Source organism: Sceloporus undulatus, chromosome 3 (genome assembly GCF_019175285.1).
Source record: "Sceloporus undulatus isolate JIND9_A2432 ecotype Alabama chromosome 3, SceUnd_v1.1, whole genome shotgun sequence".
NCBI classification, from domain to species: domain Eukaryota; kingdom Metazoa; phylum Chordata; class Lepidosauria; order Squamata; family Phrynosomatidae; genus Sceloporus; species Sceloporus undulatus.
The window spans coordinates 34470428-34494646 of NC_056524.1; the positions used below are offsets into that span (position 1 = coordinate 34470428).

Below are 24219 nucleotides of genomic sequence, written 5' to 3' on the forward strand. Positions count from 1 at the left end.
ACTGATCACACCTGGAATCAGTTTTACTAATCCATTGGACTATGGCTCCATTGTAGAGACAAGATTCTTTCCTGTACATAATTGCACCTGTACATATATGAAGTTGAAGTTATTATTAGTTATATTTATATCCAGCCTTGCCTCCAGTATACTACTTGCGAATATATAAATATACATGTGAATATATAAATTATTGTAAAAGAAAAGTTCATCAGAATATATTTGTCTACATCATTTATAACTTTTGTGGGGAAAAGCCCTCCAATAAATGTGACTTAAAAACAAGTCGGTATTAGTAAGCAAAGCAATCTACATATCTATCTACATTTTATAAACAATATCATGCATATACCCAATCATAATCCATTAAGTCACAGCCTTTTCTTTAGACTATCTTATGCCTGTTGTTCAACAAGCATATCTATGATATACTAAGAATTATCAATAGCAAGTTTCTTGATTTTTTAAAGCAATTGTTCCATTTTTTCTGTGTTGTTTTTGTTGTCCCTATTTTAAACTTTATTTCAACATAAAATAAATTCCATTAAAAGAACAATGATTCTCCAGGGAGGGGAAAAGTCAGAACAATGGGACCAGCTGCATTTATGTAATTCTGACAACTTACACAGCTGCATAAATTAAATAACAGCCTTTTTCCGACACCTGGTTAAAGAAAGTGGCCAATGTTTTATGGTTTTAAATTTCACAAACTGTGTTCTGATTACAAGATTTTTTTCAATTAGAAAACAGCATCATTTGGAAAAAAATATGAATTGAAGAATGAATGCTAGAGATGATTTAAAGATACATGAAGTATATGCAATAAACATGAAATATGAAGAATACCAACTTGAGATGTGGTACCAGAGAAGACTGCCGAGAATATTGTAGGCTAGCCAAAAAAGATAAACAAATGAGTCTTTGAAGAGATCATGTCTGAACGGTCCTTCGAAGCCAAGATGATCAAATTGAGGCTGTTGTACTTTGGATACATCGTAAGAAAGCACGTCTCATTAGAAAAGGCAATAACGAAAGAGAGGAGAGGAAAGAAATGAAGACCACATGCCACATGGATAGACTCAATCAGGGAGATCATGGGACTGAGTCTAAGGACATTATCAGACGAGGGAAATTGGAAGTATAATCCAATAGCAATCTGAACACAATCATGGGGTTTAACGTTATTACATGATAGACAACCACACGCAATTTCAGGCAATAGGAAGTCAGTCCAAATGCAATCATGGGGTTTCACATTATTGCGTGATAGGTGGTCACATGCAATTTCAGGCAATGGCAAGCTATGGGAGGTCAGTTTGAATGCAATTTGAATTCACGTAAACTCACTGAACTAGCGAATTCATGTGAATGTGTTCTGGCCCCACTTTCTTTTCATTCGAAATTAAGAGAAATTCCTCCCATGTGATAAACTCCTAAGACTAAGCAAAGCAGTGGAAGGAAAAGGGGACTTGAAGAGGTCTCATCCACAGGTTTGCCTTGAGTTGGGCCTGTTAACAACAACAAATGGATAGACAATAATGTAGTTAAGCTATTCTTAGTTGCTTCTACCAGTAAATTAATTTACCTGAGTACTAAAAAGTCTCTAGAAGGATGTGGAGCCATACTATTCAAAACATATTGATAGATCTCAGTCTGTTTATCCAAGGTTTCAATGACTTTCCATTGCAAGAAATCCTCATCCCAAAGGTGGCGTTCTCTTAATACACGATTCAAGACAACAGAAGGAGGAGCTTCAACTTCTACCGATGCCTTCCATAGCTTTAGTGGATTTCCATCTCCAACCTGAATTTAGAGTTGGAAAGAGAGAAGAGAAAGGACACTGCTAAGCAAATAAATGAAATATAGGCTTGGATTTAAAGAAGCCTGTCTATGTGCTTATATTACTTCCATGTGATCCCAAGATATATTCCCAGTTCATTTTCAGTATTCCAAGTTATGCAAGGCGCCACTTTAGAAGACTGTAACTTTCAATATTTACAAGCACATTTTAAGGCACAAGAACATCATGACAAGTCTTGTTTAAATATCTTTGGGATTGAAAGACAATCAAGGGAAATCCTAGCCCATAAATTAACTCTTGTAAGACAGCAGTTTTTAAAAACAACTAGATATTAGTATTGTACAGTATTCAACAAAAATGTTTAACATCAAGTGTTGATTGTCTCTAATTTAAAAGAGACTATTTAATAAATATGATTTGTGTATGTTTATTCAGTTAATTAACATATATTCTTTTTAAAAATCTTGGCTATATCTTCTCTGCTTTTTTAAAATTATGGAATAGATTCAGACTTACTCATATTTAGAGTAGATCCACTGAAATCAATAGAATTCAAGTCCCATTTACATACTTTAAATATGTCAAAATCTAGACCTGTCTTTGTATAAAAACATGAACTTAAAAACACACAGGCACTGATGGATGTGTGCTCCTTTGGATAAGGGCTGATGTTTCACAGTGACAATGAGGCTTAGGACGTCATCACATGGGGGAAATTGGAAGGTCAATGCAGTGTGATCTTGGGTGCAATCATGGGGTTTCATGTTTTTGTGCAAGAAGTTATCACATGTAATCGAAGTCAATGCTAAGTCATTGACCCAATCCAGGGTCAAACGAGAGATGTATAAATTCAGGGAAATATAGAATTTACAAATCCTGTTCCACTCCAAAGTTGCGTTCAATCTGAATTTTTCAGGTATGGAATGCATGTCTTGGTCACCCTTGGATTGCCTTCAAATTAGACTACAATTCTCAAGCTCCTTTGCTGGCTGCAATTTTTTCCTCCCTTCCTCCCTCCCTCTGGGTGAGGGGGGCTTTTCTCTCCTCTTGGAGTTGGAGCTGTTTGGGGGATGAAGCAGCCTTCCCCACAGAGACACACACACTGCTTCCCTCCCTCCTTCCTCCTCTCAGCCCTTTCTGGCTCTTTCCCTTTGCAAACTCATCCTCTCCAATTGGAGGGAAGGGATTGGCCAGGGCTCTGTCTTTCTCTCGTGCGATCCTGTTGCAGGGTTTCCTTGGCAGGTTTATTCAGTTGGGGTTTGCCACTGCCATTTTATGAGGAGGCTGAAAGAGTGTGACTTGCACCAAGTCACCCAGTGGGATTTGATCCCTGCCTTCTACAGTCATAGCCCAATGCTCAAACCAAGTACAAGATTGCTTTGGACTGGTTTTGAATTGGTGAATTGCCTAAATAACGTGAAATAAAGGGTAATGAATGAAAAAATAACGTGAAACAAGGCAAAACCACACGAACCAGAAGCAAGCTCAGCAGGAAGTGTAAAAAGGCCACGATCCGATTCTGCTCTCACTGCGCATGTGCAGGGATGCTAATTCAAATTCTAGAGTATAAATGGTACATATTCATATGATAATTTCTTTTGCATTTGCACTACTTCGGCTTTGGGATGGGTACTGTGTTCTTCTGTGGTGTGATAACCACCCACGCAGGCCCTACTTTCTTTTCTTTCAAAATTGGGAGACATTCCTCCCATGTGATAATGTCCTGACCAAAGCTGACAAAAGGATGTTCTAGTTAGCATGCAGATTTTCTAACTACGGAAATTACCTTTTTGTAGGAGAGGTCTGTATTTTCTATGGTTGAACAAGTGACCCATCCTTTGAATTTGTCCTTAGCCTCTTTACAGAGGTTTAGTACAAGACTTTCCAGATAGGTCTGGAAACTGCCACCTGCTTCATCCATTTGTTTGCCCAGTTCCTCCAGAGTTGGAGGATGTACTTCAGCTTCAATATAGGAGTTCCGAGACTGTGTTACCATCTCATGGGGAATCTGCTCCAAAGAATGAGAAGGTGTGCAGGAGGTTTCATATTAAAGAACACATTTGGTATATTGTTTTTGAGTTAAATCATTTCATGAAAATTCAACAAGAATTCAATGTATCATCATGATCACGATCAACAAGATGGCTTACTCATTCAAAAGATTACAATGAAAAATATACAAAAAGTCAACATTAAAACCAAAATTAAACTGTAACCATATTAAAAACAGATACCCTAACAAGATTTTAAAAGTTACACAATATAATTTAAAAAAACTTACAGCCCTTTCTTAAAAGCCTGTCTGAATAAAAAATATTTGCTAGTGACAAGCCTGCTTAGGGAGGGAGTTTTAAAGTTTAGGTTCAATCACTGAGAAGTCCCACTCTTGTGTTCCCACCGACTGTACCTGTGAAGGTGGTGAGATTGAGAGGAAGGCCTTGCCTGTGGATCTCAGGGTCCAGGCAGGCTCATATGGGGTCTGGCAAATAATCTGGACCTAAGATGTATAGTGTTCTATAGGTCATAGGAGAGAGAGAGTACTATAAAGAATGTACATAAGCAGGAAGCAAAAAGTAGGTAAGATTCATGTGCTGTTGGATGGTCAATTTTTTATTCCTCTAAAAAGTTCTTGTATGTCTTCAAGTTGATTCTCACTTATGGAAATCCTATCATAGGGTTTTCTAGGCAAGAATTATTCAGATAATGTTTGTCATTGCTTTCCTACCTATGGTCACCCTATAGGTTTTCATGGCTGAGTGGGAATTTGTACCTTGGTCTCCCATAGGCCTAGTCCAACACTAAAACCACTACACTGTGCTGGCTCTCTTTTAATTTTTTTTAAAAAAATCTAAATGCTACAATGGAATGTGAAATGAAGTTCAACATTATCCTGACTAGGTTAGCTAGTTGTTCCCACTCCTAAACAGGCTTCCACATCCACAGATAAGGCTCCTTTTATTCAGAGATAAGAGTGAGATCAGGTAGAGGATACTACTGGTGGAAGGCTCTAGGAAGCAATTTTTTCCTACCAGTTTTACCCCCTGAAGTCCTATTTCAGGTGATCCTCAGCCTTCTAGAGCTGATGTCCATCAGACACAAGGAGCTGCAGAGAGGAGGCTAAAGTTGTCTTCTTCCATCTCTTGCTGGAGAGAATCCCTGAACAGAACACTACCCTGCGGACTCTTGTCAGCAGGAGCAAACTCAGGAACTGAGTTCAAGTCTTGCTAACTAGATTGCTCTTCTTATGCAAATATAAATATTATTTTTAAAAAATCTGTCCTAGAGTAGTTCAGTTGCACTCCACAGCAAGCCTTTCAAAAAACTTGTTATAAAAGACATCCTTGGTTTGACTTCAAGCAGCCATTTGATCCATCATCTTTCTAATTCTTATCTATGTTCCTTTACCTGTAACTTTAGCCCTATACAGGTGACCTTCTGAATATGTCAGAACTCAGAGCCTGTATGATGATGGGTCCATGCATGCTGGTATTGTCCCCTGTGTCTGTATATGTCAGTCCCTGTTTCTGCAGTCCCCAAAGTTGTTTGTTAAACAGCAAGCTGTGTTCCACTTCCATTTGTCTGAGCAGAAGTGGAACCATCGATATGATCAGGAATGTTTAAAAAGCACAGAGTGTTCTATAAATACTCAAGAAGACCTTGTCACTCAACATGAAAAGGCTGAGGACTGAGGGCACTAGCATGCATGTCGTATTTTGTGATATGTTTTAATGTTAATATTTTTGTTTCCTTAGATTGCATGCCTTAGGCAGGTTTTTAATTTTAATTTTGTATACTCAGCATGTACAGCACTGTGCAAATTTACAGCACTTTATAAACAAACAAACAATCCACCCTGCACATTCAGGTCCTCTGGGAGGAATCTCTTGCAGCCTATGAAAACTAGGCTGTCTGCAACCACCCAGAAGACCTTTTCAGCAACCACTCCCAGATTATGGAAAGGCCTGCCAGAGGAGATCCATCACATTACCAGCTTAAACAGCTTTTAAAAAGCTGTTAAGACAGATCTCTTCCAGCAGGCCTTTACTGACTAGAAAAACGGCCACCAAAGATTGGAACTCGTTACCCCTCTGAATCTTCTATAGCCACTCTTTGATTGTTTAAGGTATGTTTTAAACTGTGAATTGTTTAATTGTTATTTTAGGGGTGGTGTTGGGATACTGGGATTTGGGACAGTACTGTTTTAACTTGTAAGCCGCCCTGGTTGTCTTGGACAGAGGGGCGGGATATAATTTATTTAAATAATAATAATAATAATAATAATAATAATAATAATAATAATGCACAGATCCCAGGTTTACACAGATCCCAGTTTGCACCACTGCATTGCTCTCACACTTTCAGTTCCTTTGAGTCCTTTTGAGCAATTTGAGAAGAATGTCTGTGTGGGATTGAAGTCCATCTGTGATGCCCAAGAAATCAGCACTGAAGAAGAGAATTGCCCTCTGCTCCATTCTCATAGATCTCTACAGTGAAAACATCTATGGAGGCATTTCTTCTTGCTTTGTTAGGAAAAGGTTAATAAAGGGTCTGCAGTGAGAATAGGTCACAGTTAGGGAGGCAGTTAATGGGACAGGAACAGAAGGAGAGAGAGGGAAAAAATGACAAGGGCATTTAATAGCATGTCTGACTTTTTTGTGGTTCACTGTGTGTGTTTGCTGAGCAAAAATAGAGCTGCAATATTTGAGGGGACAGGTTTTAACCCTTCCTTCTATCACGGTGTTTTAAAACATCTCAATGAAGCTACTACTAATGGCTTCTATTACAGCTGTCTTTGTGCCAATGCAAATTTCCTTGGGACTAATAGCAATTTAGGAATGGCAATTTTCAGAAGGACTGTGGACTAAGGAAAATATTTGACCTGTATCCCCATATGTCAAACTCACTGCCCCAATTTCTATTATTAATGGGGGAAAAACACAATCCCATTAAATATATTTGTACATTTATAGGGCAATCCTATCTGGTTTGATGATCTCATGTCAGCAGGGTGGCAATAAGGGAGAACAGGGGTTTTCTCAACATCATCTTGTAAGCAATTGCAGCAAAATTACTTATATTAGCTTCAGGACTGTTCTAAATTCCATCCTGAGTAGTGAGTATGGTTTGAGAGAATTCATTTTTTAAAAAATCACAAGATAACAGGAAGGTTCTATGTCACAAACCTCTGAATATCTGAACAAATATTTCACCCCAAAACACAGCAAGTATTTCTTAAAAAATGATTACATATGTTTCTTTTACCACTGATCTATTTATCTTCCCCTTTGTTTTACCTCAAGATTCTGTCAGGATTGTAATTAAAAATAAACTGTGAAAAGAACTCAAAATCATATTATAAAACTGAGGTATTTTTTAACTTATTGTTTTGGTCTTCTCTGATGCTAACCTTTTAGATGAACGAGATTTATCTCCATTAAGTAAAACTATTCTTAAATAACCAGAGTCCTTGGGATATATTCAAACCATATGTCAGTGTACATATATGAACAGAATAAATAATATTGCAGAAAGGCTGGGAGGAAATGCCATCAAAGAGCTTCCACTAGAACAGCTTAATAAATATCCCAATTCAAAAACTATTATTTCAAGGCCAAAGTGTGAAAAGCTATATAGGCTAAGTGCTTCAAAGTATGCTCCCTTATGAATATCACGCTCATGAATAATGCTATCTGAATCTTTCACTCACCTCAAAAAGTTTATCACATTCTGTTATCATATGTGCAAGTCCCTGAGTAGCTGCCAGGTTTTCACTGAGATCTTTCTGATCTGGCTTCCCAGATGCGTATTTCTTCTGTATTACTCTGAAAATGAATTCAGCAGCTCAAGTGAGATAAAGGAGCAATTTTTTTTCCCAGATGAAAGTAAAAAAACTGTGACACTTCTCCTTTTGGTACCAAACTAGAGACAGTTCTTTATAACTCTACTTTTATCACATCATAGAACTGAGGAAAGACCCTTTCTTTACTGCTGTGGAAGGAAGTACATTTTAAGGTGTAAAGTAAGAACAAAGGAGTAAAAGTTAAAGAGTATGTCCTGGGTATATATGTGACCTATATGAAAGAAGATCACTGGTCAAATTCCCCTAAAAATGGTTTAACACTTCCTGAGAAATTTTCAGTCACATTTCGGTTCCCTACACAGGCTAAAGCAAAAACTATTTAATTCCTGGAAAAGGTGGCACAGACTGAGGAGCCAATATGATAAAGCCAACAATGTCTGAATGAGTCTTTCCCATTTGGCAACAGTTTGCCATGCTCTGTACAAAACAGAAGCGGCTCCTAATCAATGAGTTAAGAAGTAAAAGAACTATAGCTTGAGATTTAAGAAAATCCCTATACAAAATTTTTAATCTTATTTATTTATTTATTTATTTATTTATTTATTTATTTATTTAAACTGTATCCCACCCTTCCTTCAAGTAGTTCAGGGGGTCATGCAAGTTATTTTATTATCCTCCCTGCATTGCTTCTTCCTTCGAAACAAGAAATAGGTTTAGCTGAGTGACACACTTCTATGGTCTCCCAGGCCCAAATCCAGTGCTCTGACATGTGTGTTACAATGGCTGTGATGATGCAGTCAGAATTCAGACATCACTGATTCAGAGAGATTGTTCCCCTGTACCTGATATGCCTCTATAAATAAAATTTAGGTGAAGTTTGGTAGTATATTGCATTGTCACCAAAAACATTTAGATGCAGGTGAGAAAAACGTGGCCCTCCAGATGTTGTTGTACGCAAGTCTCATCATCTCAGACCACTAGTCAGGCTGGCTGGGACCCAAGAAAAGCAGTGACTTATAATTATATTTACATTTTAAAAAATAACTATTTTAAAATAGTATTTTAAAAACACCTGGATCCATCAGAAAAGAGATTATGTGAGTCAGAATTTAAACCATTTAGTGAGGTCATATTCCCATAATCAAAAAAGAAACCAAAAGTCTTACAGTTCTGCAAAAGTAGTGAAGCTACCTCTTACCAAATTACAGTTGTAATGTAACTTAATTGTGCCTTGTTTAGGGGAAAAGAAACTAATTGCAAATGATTCATTGTAACAAGTTACTTCCAAGCAATGAGAAAGGGAAAGGAAATGAGCAAGCAAATCCTTACCGTGGTGAGCTGTCTTTCTTTATTATGTTGAGATGAAACAGAGAAGGAGCCAGGCACACAGCTATGTTCATGGGAGTCATTTGATTTTCTTCTACAGAAGTGACATCATTCAGGAAACACAACAGAGTCTGCAGAACCTCTCTGTTTTCATCTGACATCAACATTATGGCTGCTTGAACTGCCAGAACTCGCTGTTCTTTGGGAACGTCTGAAAAATAAAAGGAGACATTTAATAACATCTGATAATTTATAAGAACAAGGTTTTTGGAATATCCTCTGTGATACAATCCTTAAACTCCAGATTACTTCTGGGAGACCTCTACACCTTTCAAACGCAGAAGCATCAGTTTTCCTTACTAACACCTCTTGTGAGCTTTCTGTGCTTTGTTATTCATGCTCTGTGGATTAGAAAATGGCTATTTGATTATCAGTGCATAAGTACAAGGACCTGCTTGGCCAGTGAGCAACCACAGACTGTGTGCACAAAGATATCTTTTCCATTAAACTATAAGGGGTGTGCACCATCTGTCATGGTAAATGGAAAGCAGGATTAATTCTCTAGTTTGGCTTTAATTCACTAGTGGCCCATGATCCAATCATGGGGTGGTGATTGGGACCAACATGGGATGATCCTCTCTGGCTCAGACCATGAGACTTTGGTATTCTTGCCTTTGTCAGGTATTATATTGTATTTGTTTGTTCAGGCTTCAGTTTTCAGCTCAAACCACGTGGAAACCACAATCAAGACTTTGGGTAGGAATTGCTCAAGTCTGTAGATTATCCAGCTATCACACACACACACACACACACACACACACATGACAAGAGGCCACCGTAAAAACAGAATTTGGGGAAACAGAGTGGTTCTCCATAGGCAAAAGGGTCAGGCAAGGCTGCATCCTGTCACCTTACTTGTTCTAACTTAAATGCTGAAAACATCGTAAGAACAGCAGAATTAGAATCAGAAAAAGGAGGACTGAGCATAGGAGGAAGCAACATCAACAACCTAAGATATGCAGACAACACCACAATATTAGCAGAAGACACTCAGGAATTGGAACAGTTAATAAGGAAGGTCAAAGATGAAAATGCAAAGGCAGGTCTGATGCTGAACATAAAGAAAACAAAAATAATGACCACAGAAGAAATACACAAATTCAATTTAGACAATGAGGAAATTCAAATAGTTCAAGAATTCCCATATCTAGGATCAAACACTGACCAGAATGGAGACTACAGTCAAAAATAAGAAGAAGATGAGGAATAGGAAGGGTAGCTATGAAAGAACTGGAAAAGACACTGAAGAGCAAAAACATACAACTGAGTTTTAAGTCAGAATCGTTCAGGCCATTGTATTCCCAGTTACCATGTACAGATGTGAGAGCTGGATAGTGAAGGAAGCAGATAGAAAGAAAATCAACTCACTTGAAATGTGGTGCTAGAGAAGAGTACTTAGGATACCATGGACAGCCAAGAAGACAAACAAATGGATCAGACCAAGGCTTTCCTTGGAAGTAAAGATGATCAAGTTGAGAATATCGTACTTTAGCCACATAATGAGAAGTCATGGATCACTAGAAAAAACAACAATGCTAGGAAACGTAGAGGGTAGAAGAAAGAGAGGAAGACCACAGACCAGATGGATAGACTAGATCAGGGGGGGTTGTTGGCAAGGGATTGCAGGATCTGGGCAAGGCAGTGGAGGATAAGGATTCTTGGAGATGTCTCATCTTTGGGGTCATCATGAGTTGGAATCGACTTGAGGGCAGCTGAAACAACAATATATTTTCAAGTCCTATCCACTTTACCAATTTGAAAAATAGCTGGATGACCTACAGACATTAGCAATTCCTACCCAAAATCTTGATTGTGATTTCCATGTGGTTTGAGCTCAAAACTAAAGCCTGAACAAGCAAGTAGAATCTAATACCAGACAAATGTAGGAGTACCAATGTCACATGGTCTGAGCCAGTGAGGATGAATACACACACACACACACACACACACACACACACACACAAGCCCTGTCCACTTTACCATTTTTTAAAAATAGCTGGATGATATTTTAATATATTTAATAATGATGCTGATGATATTTAAATAGTTGGATGATACACAGACACACATATTACTCTTGGATTTCATTTAAAAGTTCTGAGTTAACAGTGGACCAGATCACAAATATCCTTGGACTGTGAATTTCAGATTTTGGATGATACTTTTTGGTTCAAAAATGGCATGGAGATATATATACTAGGGGCAGTTCTGTACAAAAAGTTCCATACATTAAGCACCATATTCTCGTAAAGGTTCCCCTGTACAGAAATAATTGAGTATAAAAGTAATTGTGAATTTTCCTAAATTTTTAAAAACGTTAATTAAAAAACCCACAAGATTTATGTGGAAACTAGTTGAATGACAGAATACATCTGAACTTTAGTCAGATCAGAAGCAGACTGATTCAGCCATACCTAATCAGGCATTTAAAGTTGAATGTAAATAACTGAAGTGTCTATAATACTGTATGTGTATATGTGTGTATCCGTATAAACAAATGAATGAATAAAAGAGATGTGGTCAGGTCCCTACTCCTATCATAGTTGCTGTTGTCATTGTCATCATCAATCATTATACATATTATTAGTAACAGAAATATTTTTATATCTAGCCTAACCATCAAAGTGGTGAACAACATAAAATCACAAAAAAGAATCTCAGAAAAATAACAAACTATCAGTCTGAAGTACAAAAAACCCAACCAAAATAGAGACAGAAATATAAGTATGATACAAATACAGCTCTAGGCAAAACACAAAGGTTTTTATAAGCCTGCATAATTCCTGCAGAGGTCATCTGGGAGCTTCACTGCTATAGTTAATTTTTTGGAGAGTGGTGAGGTTGTGCAGTGAGCAAGGCCTTCATTTCCTTTTGAAAGTGCAATACCATAACATCACATGCTCTTCTCTAATATGCTTCTTTACTGGCCAGTGGGGAAAGTTCAAACAACAACAACAACGTCAACATAGGGAAGTTTGGGGAATGTCTGTACTTCTTTATAGAGTCATGGAAGTTTGATGCATGCACAAATGGTGATCCTTAAATGTTGATTAGTCAAATTCTTTCAAGTGCTACAGTTTGTTTACTCAGCTTGAATTCAAGGTTCCTTTGTAGAAATTGTATGGGTTTCCAATGTAATAGGTATCAAATTTGCCTAATATGAAAAAGATCCCTGGTTCAAAACTGGGAGGAAACATGCTATTTTTACTTCAAAATACTTGCAGAGTGTTATGTAGTGGTTTGTGTGTGGGACTAGGACTCCAGAGACAATGGTTCAAATAACTGTTTAGACACAGAAACCCACAGGGCAAATCACTCTCTCTTAGCTTCAGAGGAAAGCAATGGCAAAGCCCTTCTGAACAAATCTTACTAAGAAAGCCATTGGATAGGTTCACTTTAGGGCTACCATATGATGGAAATGACTCAAAGCCACACTACAACTGTGCAATCAGTTCAAAGAAAGATGAAGAGAAACATTATTTAAAACTAGTCTAGGAGGAAGCAATCTGCAAACTGTTAGGAGGAATTTCCTGACAGTAAGGGCTGTTCGACAGTGGAACACACTTCCTCGGAGTGTAGTGGAGTCTCCCTCCTTGGAGGTCTTCAAACGGAGGCTGGATGGCCATCTTTCGGGGATGCTTTGATCTGGATTTCCTGCATGGCAGGGGGTTGGACTGGATGGCCCTTGCGGTCACTTCCAACTCTATGATTCTATGATTCTATGATTATTGTAATACATATTTTATAAACTACCCTCTACCTCAGCACCACCACCACTGCCATCATCATACTGTCCCACTCATGTTTTTTACTCTCAGATCACGATCAAGGCTTTTGCATGTTTGACAGTACCCTAAAAGTGCTAGGGGAAGGGGCTTTTTTCCCCTCAGTCTTACTAATATGCACTGAGGAATATTAATTCACAGCCATAGTCCTTGGCTGGAATCCTATAGATACCTTGTGCTGGCATAATGGTCTGTAACACTGGCATAAAGCACTTTTGAAAATGTTGTATAGCAGTGTTGGGAGAACTGCAGAGTAATTTATCTCTGTAGCCAGAGAAAGTGGCCCTGCTGAGTACCTCAGAAGCTGGCACAATGGGAGCTGACAGATGGCTTTTGCTGCCATTGTTGTTCCAGTGGCTGTGGCCATTTTACCTCTACAGTCATCCTGCCACCTTCTATGCTGATATAGTTATGTGAATCAACAGAGCTGTAGTCCTTCAGTTCAAAGGCCTGATACTGCACAAAATATCCTTATTTTCTGCTAATAGATACAACCTTGGCACTTACATTGATAGATGTGGAGGAAAGTTTCTCCTAGCTTGCTAGTGAGAAGAGGCTCAGGGAGGTCTCTGAAAAACTGCTTCACCATGTCAGCCACATCATATGCGGACTGGTCTTCATAGCTGACATTTTCAGAGGAGCTTTCATTCATTTGACGTAGGGCCTGTATTCGAGATTTGACACCTGACTTCCGGAAAAGACCCACCTAAAACATATACCACAGAAAGTTAACTCAGTAGCCATTTGTCATGATCATGGGAGGGAAATTAATAATTTTATCCAAGTATTATTATTTAAAAAACCCTTGCCCTATAAGTGCCATAAGTAACAAAAGATCAGCAATCCATTATATTTATTTATATATTATTTATTATTCACAACATTTATATCCCACATTTCATTTATTGAGGTCATGGAAGTGTACACTTTGTTCCTCCTTTTCACTCTGTGTGTGTGTGTGTGTGTGTGTGTGTGTGTGTGTGGTGTGCCTTCAACTCATTTCCGACTTATGGCATCCCTAAGGTGAACTTATCACAGGGTTTTCTTGGTAAGATTTCTCAGAGGAGGTTTGCCATGGCCATCCTCTGCAACTGAGCGTGTGTGACTTGCCCAAGGTCACCCAATGGGTTTTCATGGCTGAGCTGGGATTCGAACCCTGCTCTCCAGAGTCATTGTCCAATGCTCAAAGCACTATGCCATGCTGTCTTTTCTCCACTTTACCCTCCCCAAAACCCTGTGAGGCAGGTAAGCCTGAGAGAGAGAGAGAGAGAGAGAGAGAGAGAGAGAGACTTGCTGTCTTTGTTGGAAAGACTGACTTGATGGTGGGTCATATTAAAGCTCTAAATGGAGTATTAAGCTGTAATTGCTTGTTTACACATGTAAGTTAGTACCTGACACAGCACAAGTGGTAAACATGCAGAGTACATTTATTGACTTTCTGAAAAGAAATATTCCACTTAAATCTGAACATTTGGCTTAGCAGTGCCTTCAAAGCACCCCAAGGCAGAATTTGGCACACAGAATTTTCTTTCAATTACTGTGGCAGTTGACCCTGGAAGATCTTTTTTTTTATTTTATTTATTTTTTGTTTTATTTATATACCGCTATTCCAAAGATCATAGCGGTGAACAGCAAGTAAGCTAATTAGCAAGTAAGCTAATTTGCCCCCAACAGTCTGGGTACTCTACAAAAATTAAACCTAGATAATGGAGACACTGAAATAGTCAAAGACTTCCTGTACCTTGGATCAAATATTGACCAGAATGGAGACTGTAGTCAAGAAATCAGAAGAAGACTATGAATGGAAAGGGCAGCTATGAAAGAACTAAACAAGATCCTAATGTGTAAAGATATACAACTGAGCACTACAGTTAGAATCATCCAAGCCACTGTATTCCCCATTACCATGTACAGATGTGAGAGATGGACAATAAAGAAAGTGAACAGGCAAAAAACCAGCTCATTTGAGATGTAGTGTTGGAGAAGAGTGCTGAGGATACCGTGGATTTCCAAAAAGACAAACACATGGATCCTGGAACAGATCAAGCAAGAAGTTTCCCTGGAAACCAAGATGACAAAACTAAGGCTGTTGTACTTTGGCCACATCATGAGAAAGCATGACTCATTAGAAAGGACAATAATGCTAGGAAAGGTAGAAGGTAGTTGAAAGAAAGGTAGTTGAAAGAGAGGCAGCACACCAGATGGATGGACTCAATCAAGGAGGTCATGGGCCTGAAACTGCAGAACTTAAAAAGAGTAATGCAGGATAGGGGTTCTTGGAGATATCTCATCTCATGAGTCAGTGTCGACGTGAAGGCAGTTAACAATAACACGGTGGCAGTTAGCAGTATGAAATATTATTACTATCAAAGTAACATATCATTTGCCAAGCAATACCTTAGCTGGATGTGAAGGATATGATTTTCAGACTAAACTACCACCTTCCTAGCCACCCCCCTCCAACTTCCTGCTCATTTTTTTCTTGTTGCCTTTAGCTGGGAAAAGGATGTGGTAGAAAAATTAGCTACATAGGGATTCTGTAAGATATTTTTATCATCTGTTTTTTTTGCAAGTGACTGATAATTCTTCAAATAAGCTGTCTAGCATTTTTGCACAACACTGTCTTTTTACAACAATTCTCATAAATGGAATCCCTTAGGCCAATTCCTGTGCACAAACCACACTTTTATTCCCCAGTGAAGTTGTGCTACACCATTTCAGATCTATTAGACTTGTTTTTTCTTCTTCTCAGTTTGCAGTGGAAAGATGACACCATGAAAAAAAAAAGAGTGGGCACATTTCTGTTTTAAATTACAATACAGTACTTAGTTTTTTCTTTTCCTCTCCCATATGCTATCTTGTTAAAATTGTCATAAGGCTGCTATATGCAGAGCTGAAAGACCAAAAAGTCTGTAGGGAAATAAGTGCTACTGTGGTGTCAAAATTATTTATTAATTTATTCCAGGTGGTCAGAAAAACTTTTCCAATGGAAAAAACCTGGGACACTGAGAGCAAACAATTGCCTTCTGGTGTCTTCTGGGTGACATCCAACATTGCATAAGTCAAATTGTACTCCTGCATTGGAATTTTTAGTTCCACAATACTCCCAGCTGCACCCCTGGAGGGCCCTGGTGCTCTCAGAGCTAATTTGGGAGTGTATGCAGATTTGCAAGGGGAATCCATTCTACTGATAGCCACCATTTCATTGATCAGTTGACACAACTGGATACTGTCTGTGTGTGTGTGTGTGTTTGTGTATGCGCCTTCAGGTTGCCTGTCGACTCCATGAATTCATAGAGTTTTCAAGGGATACTCAGAGGTAGTTTTGCCAGTTTCTTCCTCTGTAATATAGCCTACCGCAACTGGTATTCATTGGCTATCTTGGCCCTATTCAGGTATGCAAAGAAAGGGGAGACAACGTGCTAGTGCCACCACATCCATCCACCACAGTTCTGAAGAGGAGAACCTTTTTGTATCTGCAGGGCCTCCGTGGAAACCAGAATTCTGCTGTGAGGCTGGTATGCTCTTTGCCCCATGTGTTCTTTTAATTCGCCTTTGATCACCTGAATAGAATTCTTCTGTTTCTTTGACTCTCAGGTAGCCAAGATTTCCCCCCATCCACCCCCAAGTGCACAAATTATGATGGGAATTAAGTTGAGGCTGCAACCACACATTCATGCACACAGACTTTCAGATGAACACTTTCCTCCATCCCCACCTCTCAAAGCACATGGGTTTAAACTTCATCAACCTTCTCCATTGTGGGAGGCAATCAATCTAAATTGGGAAGATGCTATACTATAATGTCTCCCCCTAGAAAGTGTCTGTCTCATTATCTCCTAATTGATATTCTAAGGGCAGTTTGCATACTGTTGGAAGACTGATGGAGTAGAGAGTGTTTGGGGATTTATTTATTTAAATACTTTTTAAAAATTCCATCTTTCCACCAAAGAACTAGTGCTTAACAAACATAACTAAAACAGATTAAAAACAAGACAGACGAACCAGTATGGACAAGGATTCAGGGAGACTAGGGGCTCGTTCCCACTATGATTTAAAGTGAATTGCTGATTGGTTTATATGACTGTCATTCTCATTTGAAACCAGTTCCGATGGTTCTTTGATATGATTTCTGTCATGATAAAGTGAGGCAAACGCAAAAAACCCAGTTTTTCCAGACACTAGTTTCCTAGTGGTTCTTTTGAAAACAATTGATTGCGAAGTATGTTCAACAAGTGGAAATGATGAATCTGAATTGCATCATTCTGGAGGGGAGGGACTAATGGCGGAGGGGTGCTTACCATCCCTCCTCAGTTTTTGGTAGATCTACCATTCTGCCCTCCCTCTCAGTGCTGCCTTTGTGCTTGTGGTGTGATATATGGGCACATTATTATTTTTTTTTAAATAAAATTGATAGAAGATTCAGTTCACTGATTTTGCAACTACTTGTAACCAGTGAGGCAAGTAGTTACAAAACCACTGAATTGCATCTTCTATTTTTAAAATTTTTAAATTAAAAAAATATTTCCCAAGCTGGGCTACCCGGGCTGCTGCTTACATCACTGATGACATGAATTTTGAAGTGGTGAAAACTAGTGGGGATGACAATCGTGCCAAAAAAGAAGCGATTACAAGGGGATAATGAAAAGATCCACTTTCAAAGTGGGAATGATGGACCTTTTGGAACTGATTTACCAACATGGAACAAAGGTGAATTGGAAACCAGCTTTAATGTACGTGGGAATGAGCCCTAGGGTTCAAATCACATGGAAATTGACTAGGTGACCTTGGGCATGACACACTTTCTTAGCCTCAGAGGAAGTCAACGGTAAACCTCCATGTTCTTATCCAAATAAAGAGACAACTGTATCAATATCACTGATTCAGTTTACACTGACAACCTGATCAAAGCCCATAAAATAATAATTGCTATCAGGGTGTTTAAATGTTGAAGTAAAACTGCTTGTGTTTAAATACACTTTAATTACACCATGGGACTGGTAGGATAGGGTTACTGTAAGTCAGAATTGAGTTTAAGGGACATAAAGATAACAAAAATGTTGAGGGGCCAATTTTCTGCCTATAGGATCCTCCGGGGTCATACATATTGCGCAAAATGCTAAGCAACAAAAGCAAAATTCATAGTGCCTGGAAGTCTTAATTTTCAAAAAGGGCATTTTTAAAAATTAAGCAGCATGCCCCCACCCCAGAAAACTATTCAAAAGGTGAGTTACTGCTCTGAACCCCACTATCCTTCCATACAGCCTACTACGCAGGGGATACGGGTGTAAAGAACATAAACAAACTTTATTGTCCTCAGTGAGAAAGGGTGTCCGAACTCACAGGCATCTTGCTGAAAAAACTGTCAACTGCTGTATTTCCCCCCCCCCCCCCCCATTTTGGGACTGCTGAACAGTAAATCCAGGGGTGTTGCATGGTCAGCTGTGGCATAGTTATGGCTGTTCTGTGACATACAGATTTCTGGCTCTCATGTTGTTTATTGAGTATGCTAAAGAAAAAAAAGTTTTGCCTTTATGTTCCTATAGCCTAAAGATAAGCTTTTATTTAGCTGGCACAGAACTGGAAATAATACTGTACTCTTAACTCTAGAGCCTCTTTATGGACACACATTGTCTCATGTTTATGTACAATATGATTTTTAGCTGCCTCTTTCAAACCAGCACCCTGGGGCATTTATAGAACTGTCTGACATGAGAGTGGTGCCACTGCACTTTGGGAATAGCAGCAAGCAACACTTTTCTGGACTGCAGCCATTATTTATACACTGGTTGGTTCTTTTCTCAGCATTCTCTCTTTTTCTGTTTAAATGTGTTTTCCCCCGCATTGCACAAATTAGCTTCATGACTTGCCTGTGCTCTGTGGGTTGGAACAAAGGTCATAGCATGACACAACACTTGATTAATATTGGGAGTAAGTCTCTCTCCTTGCATACACAAGCTTCATTGCATCCCTTCACTCGAATAAGATATGAAGAATCAGATTTTATGAAAACAGAAAGTTTTCTTACTGCTTTCAGTCCTGATCCTACTATTCTGTGTTACAATTTAGTGATCTTTGTCTGATGTTTTCATTTCTTTCCTCTTTGGCAATGCTAGACTACAGGCCCAGATATGTTCTCAAATACAGAATACAGCATGACAGGTCTGCAGGGCATCCATTTCCATGGTTATCATGGATAAGTCAAACCATTAACAGCAAACACTATATTTCTTGCAGAACTTGACTATAGAGTTGTGCTGGAGGACTTCTAGAAACATCCTTTCCCCCCCCGTACATAGGTTTAAGTGTTGAACTGTGACTCTGGAGATGAGGGTTCAATTCCCAGCTCAGCCATGAAACCCACTGGGTGCCCTTGGGCAAGTCACATGCTCTCAGCTTCACGGGAAGGCAATGGCAAACCTCTTCTAAAGAAATCTTGCAAAGAAAACCCCATGATAGAGGTCACCATAAGACAGAAACGAGTTGAAGGCACACAACAACAACAACAACAACAAACTGAAACTGTGGTTACCAGTCCAATGGTGTAATTAAAGTGTAACTAAACACAAGCAGTTTTACTTCAACATTTAAACTCTCTGATTGTAATGATTATTTTATGGGCTTTGATCAAGTTGTCAGTGTAAACTGAATCAATGACATTGATACAGTTGTCTCTATTTGGGTAAGAACATGGAGATCTGCTGAAATAAGCAGAATTTTAAGGTGGACCTTCACTGCTTTTCAAAACTCTCAAAAGACAGTGAACCTGCATCCATAAAGGTAGGTCCCAGCTAATGGCTACAATATTACTGGGGTAGTGAATCCCAATATTCAAATTTTAAAGATGTTATCCAGGGTGCTGAATCCTACCTCCAAAATACATCCAGCACCTTGGATAGGCCGTTTAAAGTTTGGACTAGAACCTTGAGCAGATTCATCATCCCGCTGACATTGAAGCCACCTTTAATTTTTGAAAAAAAAAATTGGATTTGATTATTCTCAAAGGAAGCATGTTTTCTGACAAGCTGAGACAATATACTTTTATCTCATGCTGCCCAGGAAGTTCTACATAAATTATAAATGGCAGCTGTAGGAATGGTGTTAACAGATGCCACATTTTCCATCCATAATTCTGCCTGGCTATGCTAATAGTGACTTGCATAACAGTGTTGCACAATGGCATTCTTCTGCAACACTGTGGTTGGCAAAATGGAATGGTTCCCAGATTGTCTGTTACAATTTATGTGCTGATGCTATGCAAGGCACTGCAAAACAGAAGCAAAAACAAAATAATAAAACTCAGAGCCAAAAAAGTTCATCAATAAGAAGTTTAGCTGGAAATGAAGCTGTACACACACACAAAAAGCTGTACATTCAAAACCTTAACAAAGGAAGAACCTACCTGATCCAGGCAATTATTCCGTAAATAGTGTAACGCTTGCTGTATGCCCTGTGGCAAGGGTTGCCCAGTTCTTTGCACATGGACTATTAAAGGCACACCAAAGATGTTCTTATCTTTGTAATCTGGAACTTTCATCCTCTTCATGAACTTTGGTACAGACCTGAAATATTAACAACAACAACTGAGTCTACATCTGTATAATGCACACAACACTCCTCCTTTATGTAGTTTACAGTCAAACTAGATGATACATCAGGCATGTGAAGTACATTTGATATGTGCTTTGTGATGCCTTTTAAACAGCAGTCACACAGAGATTGGGATCGAAATCAGGACTGACCCCAAAGTATGTGAGTACTGAATCATAGAATTGGAAGAGACCACAAGGGCCATCCAGTCCAACCCCATTTTTCCATGCAGGAACTCTCAGTCAAAGCATTCCCAATAGATGGCCATCCAGTCTCTGCTTAAAGACCTCCAAGGAAGGAGACTCCACGAGGGAGTGTGTTCCACTGTCGAACAGCCCTTACTGTCAGAAAGTTCCTCCTAATGTTGAGGCGGAATCTTTTTTCCTGGAGTTTGCATCCATTGCTCTGGGTCCTATTCTCTGGAGCAGCAGAAAACAAGCTTGCTCCCTCCTCAATATGACATTCCTTCAGATACTTACTGTAAATAGGGCTATCATGTCCCCTGTTAAACTTCTCTTCTCCATGCTAAACACACCCATAGAATTATAGAATTCTAGAGTTGGAAGACACCCCAAGGGCTGTCCAGTCCAACCCCATTTTGCCATGCTGGAACTCACAATCAAAGCATCCCCATTGACAGATGGCCATCTAGCCTCTGCTTAAAGACCTCCAAAGAAGGAGATTTCCACCAAAACCTCTGAGGAAGGAGTGTGTTCCACTTTCGAACTGCTCTTACTGTCAGGAAGTTCCTCCTAATGTTGAGCTGGAATCTCTTTTTCCTGTCACTTGTATCCATTGCTCTGGGTCCTGTTCTCTGGAGCAGCAGAAAACAAAGCTAGCTCCATCCTCAATAGGACATCCTTTCAAATACTTAAACAGGACCATCATGTCACCTCTTAACCATCTCTTCTTCAGGATGAATACCCCCAGCTCCTAAGTCTCTCCTCATAAGACTTCATGGTTTACAGACCCTTCACTATTTTGGTCCTTTTCTTCCTACACAGGTTCCTACACAGAAAAACCTCCTTAACATGCTATCCAAATGTGGGGTGATGCTGAGAGGGTGCTGTTGAACTCATGCCCTGCTTGTTGTCTTCCTACAAGCCACTAGCTTCTTCATGTGTGAAGAGAATACTGGACCAGACAGGTCTCTGCACTAATCCAGCAAAGCTGTTCTTAAATTGTTGGTTGAGAGCTGTCATTACTGCCGAGACTACATTTTCTCTGGGATCACAATGTGTGCAGGAAATCCTATTGTTAGTTCCAATTGGAACAAGGCCATTGAATCAATAATAAACTGGTCAATCAACCCTTTTGTAAATTCAATTGATTGAAATGGTGTACTAACAATAGAATTAAGGGTTTAAATTCTTCCCCTCATAATTTCAGTTCCAATCATCCACATCTACAACTGTTATATCTTTTCTAAAATAGGAATGTGAAATGGAACCACATATTTATTATGTAGTTATTTCTTCAAATTCTAGATGCTCTATGTATTATTGAGATTAGACCATTCCAAAATATAGTATAATGTTGCATTTTGCACATACTATGCTCTCACTAATAGATTGCCACAAGCAATCAAAGATATTTGTTCTACAAGAGTGCATCCTCCATAACACAGCTTTCAGCCAGCTCACCTCAAAACACTTCCTTAGCAAATGCTTGACAATTTAAAATGCAGTAAATAATGGTAGAAGATTAAACTTGAAAGCATGCAGAGTTAATTTTCTCAGTGTGGCTTATTATGTCTGTAATCTCAAATTGCATGATTTATCATTACTATTCATTTACAGAATTACAGGAAGGGAACATTACATGCCAAATTCATCCTGGGTGAAGCTCTAAGGATGGATTATATATACATTCTTGGTTCTGCTCTGATTCAGTGATTTAATTTATTTAGTAAAGAAATGTGGGCAAAAGAGGCAGGTCCAGTAGGAACCCCTTTTGTGAGAAATGTAATAAAAACATAAGTGAAGCAAGGGAGAATTCTTTGTTTGAGATGAAATGACAATTGTGATCTAAATAAATTGTGTTGTCTGAAAAGATGTGGAGTGAACAGAGTAAAACCTGTGGGTTCAGAGGAACATGATGAAGTGGACAAGCTCCTTGGATGTGTAAAGAAGACAATGTGCACTCTCGATCCCTGCCCTTTGTGGTTGACCGCCCAGGGAGGAGGTGCCGTAACTACATTGTTACGATTCATAATCAATGTATCCTTCTGGGAGAGAAAATTTCCATCTAAATTGAAATTAGCAGTGGTTAAACCTCTGCTGAAAAAACCCTCCCTGGACCCCCTGGTGAGAAACAATTATAGACCGGTCTCCCTGCTGCCATTCTTGGGCAAGGTGATCGAGAGAGCCGTTGCCTTCCAATCCAAGCTGTCTTGGATGAAACTGATTATCTGGACCCATTTCAAACCGGCTTCAGGGCGGGATACGGAGTTGAGACTGCCATGGTCACCTTAGTCGATGATCTCCATCTAGGCATCGATAGGGGAAGTGTGACCTTGTTGGTGCTCTTGGACGTCTCAGCAACTTTCGATACCATTGACCACGGTATCCTTCTGGAGCACCTGAGGGAGCTGGTTATTGGGGGCACTGTGCTCCAGTGGTTCCTATCCTACCTATCAGGCAGATTCCAGATGGTGACGCTGGGGGACACTTGCTCCTCTAAGAGGGAACTGACATCTGGTGTCCCTCAAGGAGCTATTCTGTCCCCCATGCTGTTCAACATTTACATGAAACCGCTGGGAGAGATCATCTGGAGACATGGGGCGCGGTGTTATCAGTACGCTGATGACACAAAAATATGTTTCTCTATGTCTCCGACTGATGCAGTGACTAAGGATGGCGTCTCTCCTCTGAATGCCTGCCTGGAGTCGGTAATGGGCTGGTTGAGGGAAAACAAACTCAGACTGAATCCAGAGAAAATGGAAGTACTTGTGATAGGTTCCTCGGGCCTAAGGAAGGAAATTTGTCAACCTGTCCTGGATGGAGTCACACTTCCCCTGAAGGACGAAGTTTGCAGTTTAGGAATACTTCTGGACTCGTCCCTGCAATTGACATCTCAAGTAGATGCAACGGCCAGAAGTGCTTGCTATCAACTTCGGTTGATACACCAACTGCGACCCTACCTAGACCGAAGGGACCTTGAAACGGTGGTACACGCTCTGGTAACCTCTCGTCTAGATTTCTGTAATGTGCTTTACATGGGGCTACCCTTGTACCAAGTTCGGAAGCTTCAGTTAGTGCAAAATATGGCAGCCAGATTGGTCACTGGTTCATCAAGGTTTGACCATATTACACCTACCTTAAAAGATCTTCACTGGCTCCCTATCTGCTTCTGGGCAAAGCACAAGGTGTTGGTTATTACCTATAAAGCCCTACATGGCTTGGGCCCAAGTTACTTATGGGACCGCATCTCCCTATATAATCCGCCCCGCACTCTCAGAACATCAGGTAAGAACCTATTGGAGATAGCAACCTCTAAGTATGTTGCTACTTCGCAAAGAGCATTTTCAACATCAGCTCCGAGACTTTGGAACAGTCTCCCTGAGGAGATTCACTCGGCGACCTCGTTAGAAATATTTAGAAAAGCGATTAAAACCAAGCTTTTTAGCTGAGCATACCCCACCTGATATGAATACCCCTCTGATATGAATGACTTGCCCTGTCTGTGTATGATCCCTGCCTTGTTTGTTGATGCTGTTGTTACTGTATGATGTTGTATATTTTATTATTTTTAGCTGCTTTTAATTGAATTATTTATGTAAACACCTTGTTTACATAAATAATTCAATTAAATACATATTTATGTTTCCCCGCCTCTCCCGGTGGATCGAAGCGGGG

The 24219-nt window shown here is 39.4% G+C and overlaps 1 protein-coding gene across 3 annotated transcripts in view; it reads right to left on the reverse strand.

Moving 5' to 3' along the window:
* LOC121925367 (stAR-related lipid transfer protein 13-like) overlaps positions 1 to 24219 on the reverse strand; it is a 1219986-nt gene that overhangs the window by 12695 nt on the left and 1183072 nt on the right. For all 3 annotated transcript variants that reach the window (XR_006102863.1, XM_042457432.1, XM_042457431.1), the window contains 6 exons: positions 20175 to 20334; positions 13280 to 13478; positions 8931 to 9138; positions 7509 to 7623; positions 3588 to 3809; positions 1586 to 1803 (listed from right to left, as the gene is read on the reverse strand). Coding sequence is in view for 2 of the 3 variants with exons in the window: in XM_042457432.1 (XP_042313366.1) it covers positions 1586 to 1803; positions 3588 to 3809; positions 7509 to 7623; positions 8931 to 9138; positions 13280 to 13478; positions 20175 to 20334 (1122 nt within the window). In the remaining variant the exon portion in view is untranslated. The remainder of the gene's footprint in view (positions 1 to 1585; positions 1804 to 3587; positions 3810 to 7508; positions 7624 to 8930; positions 9139 to 13279; positions 13479 to 20174; positions 20335 to 24219) is intronic.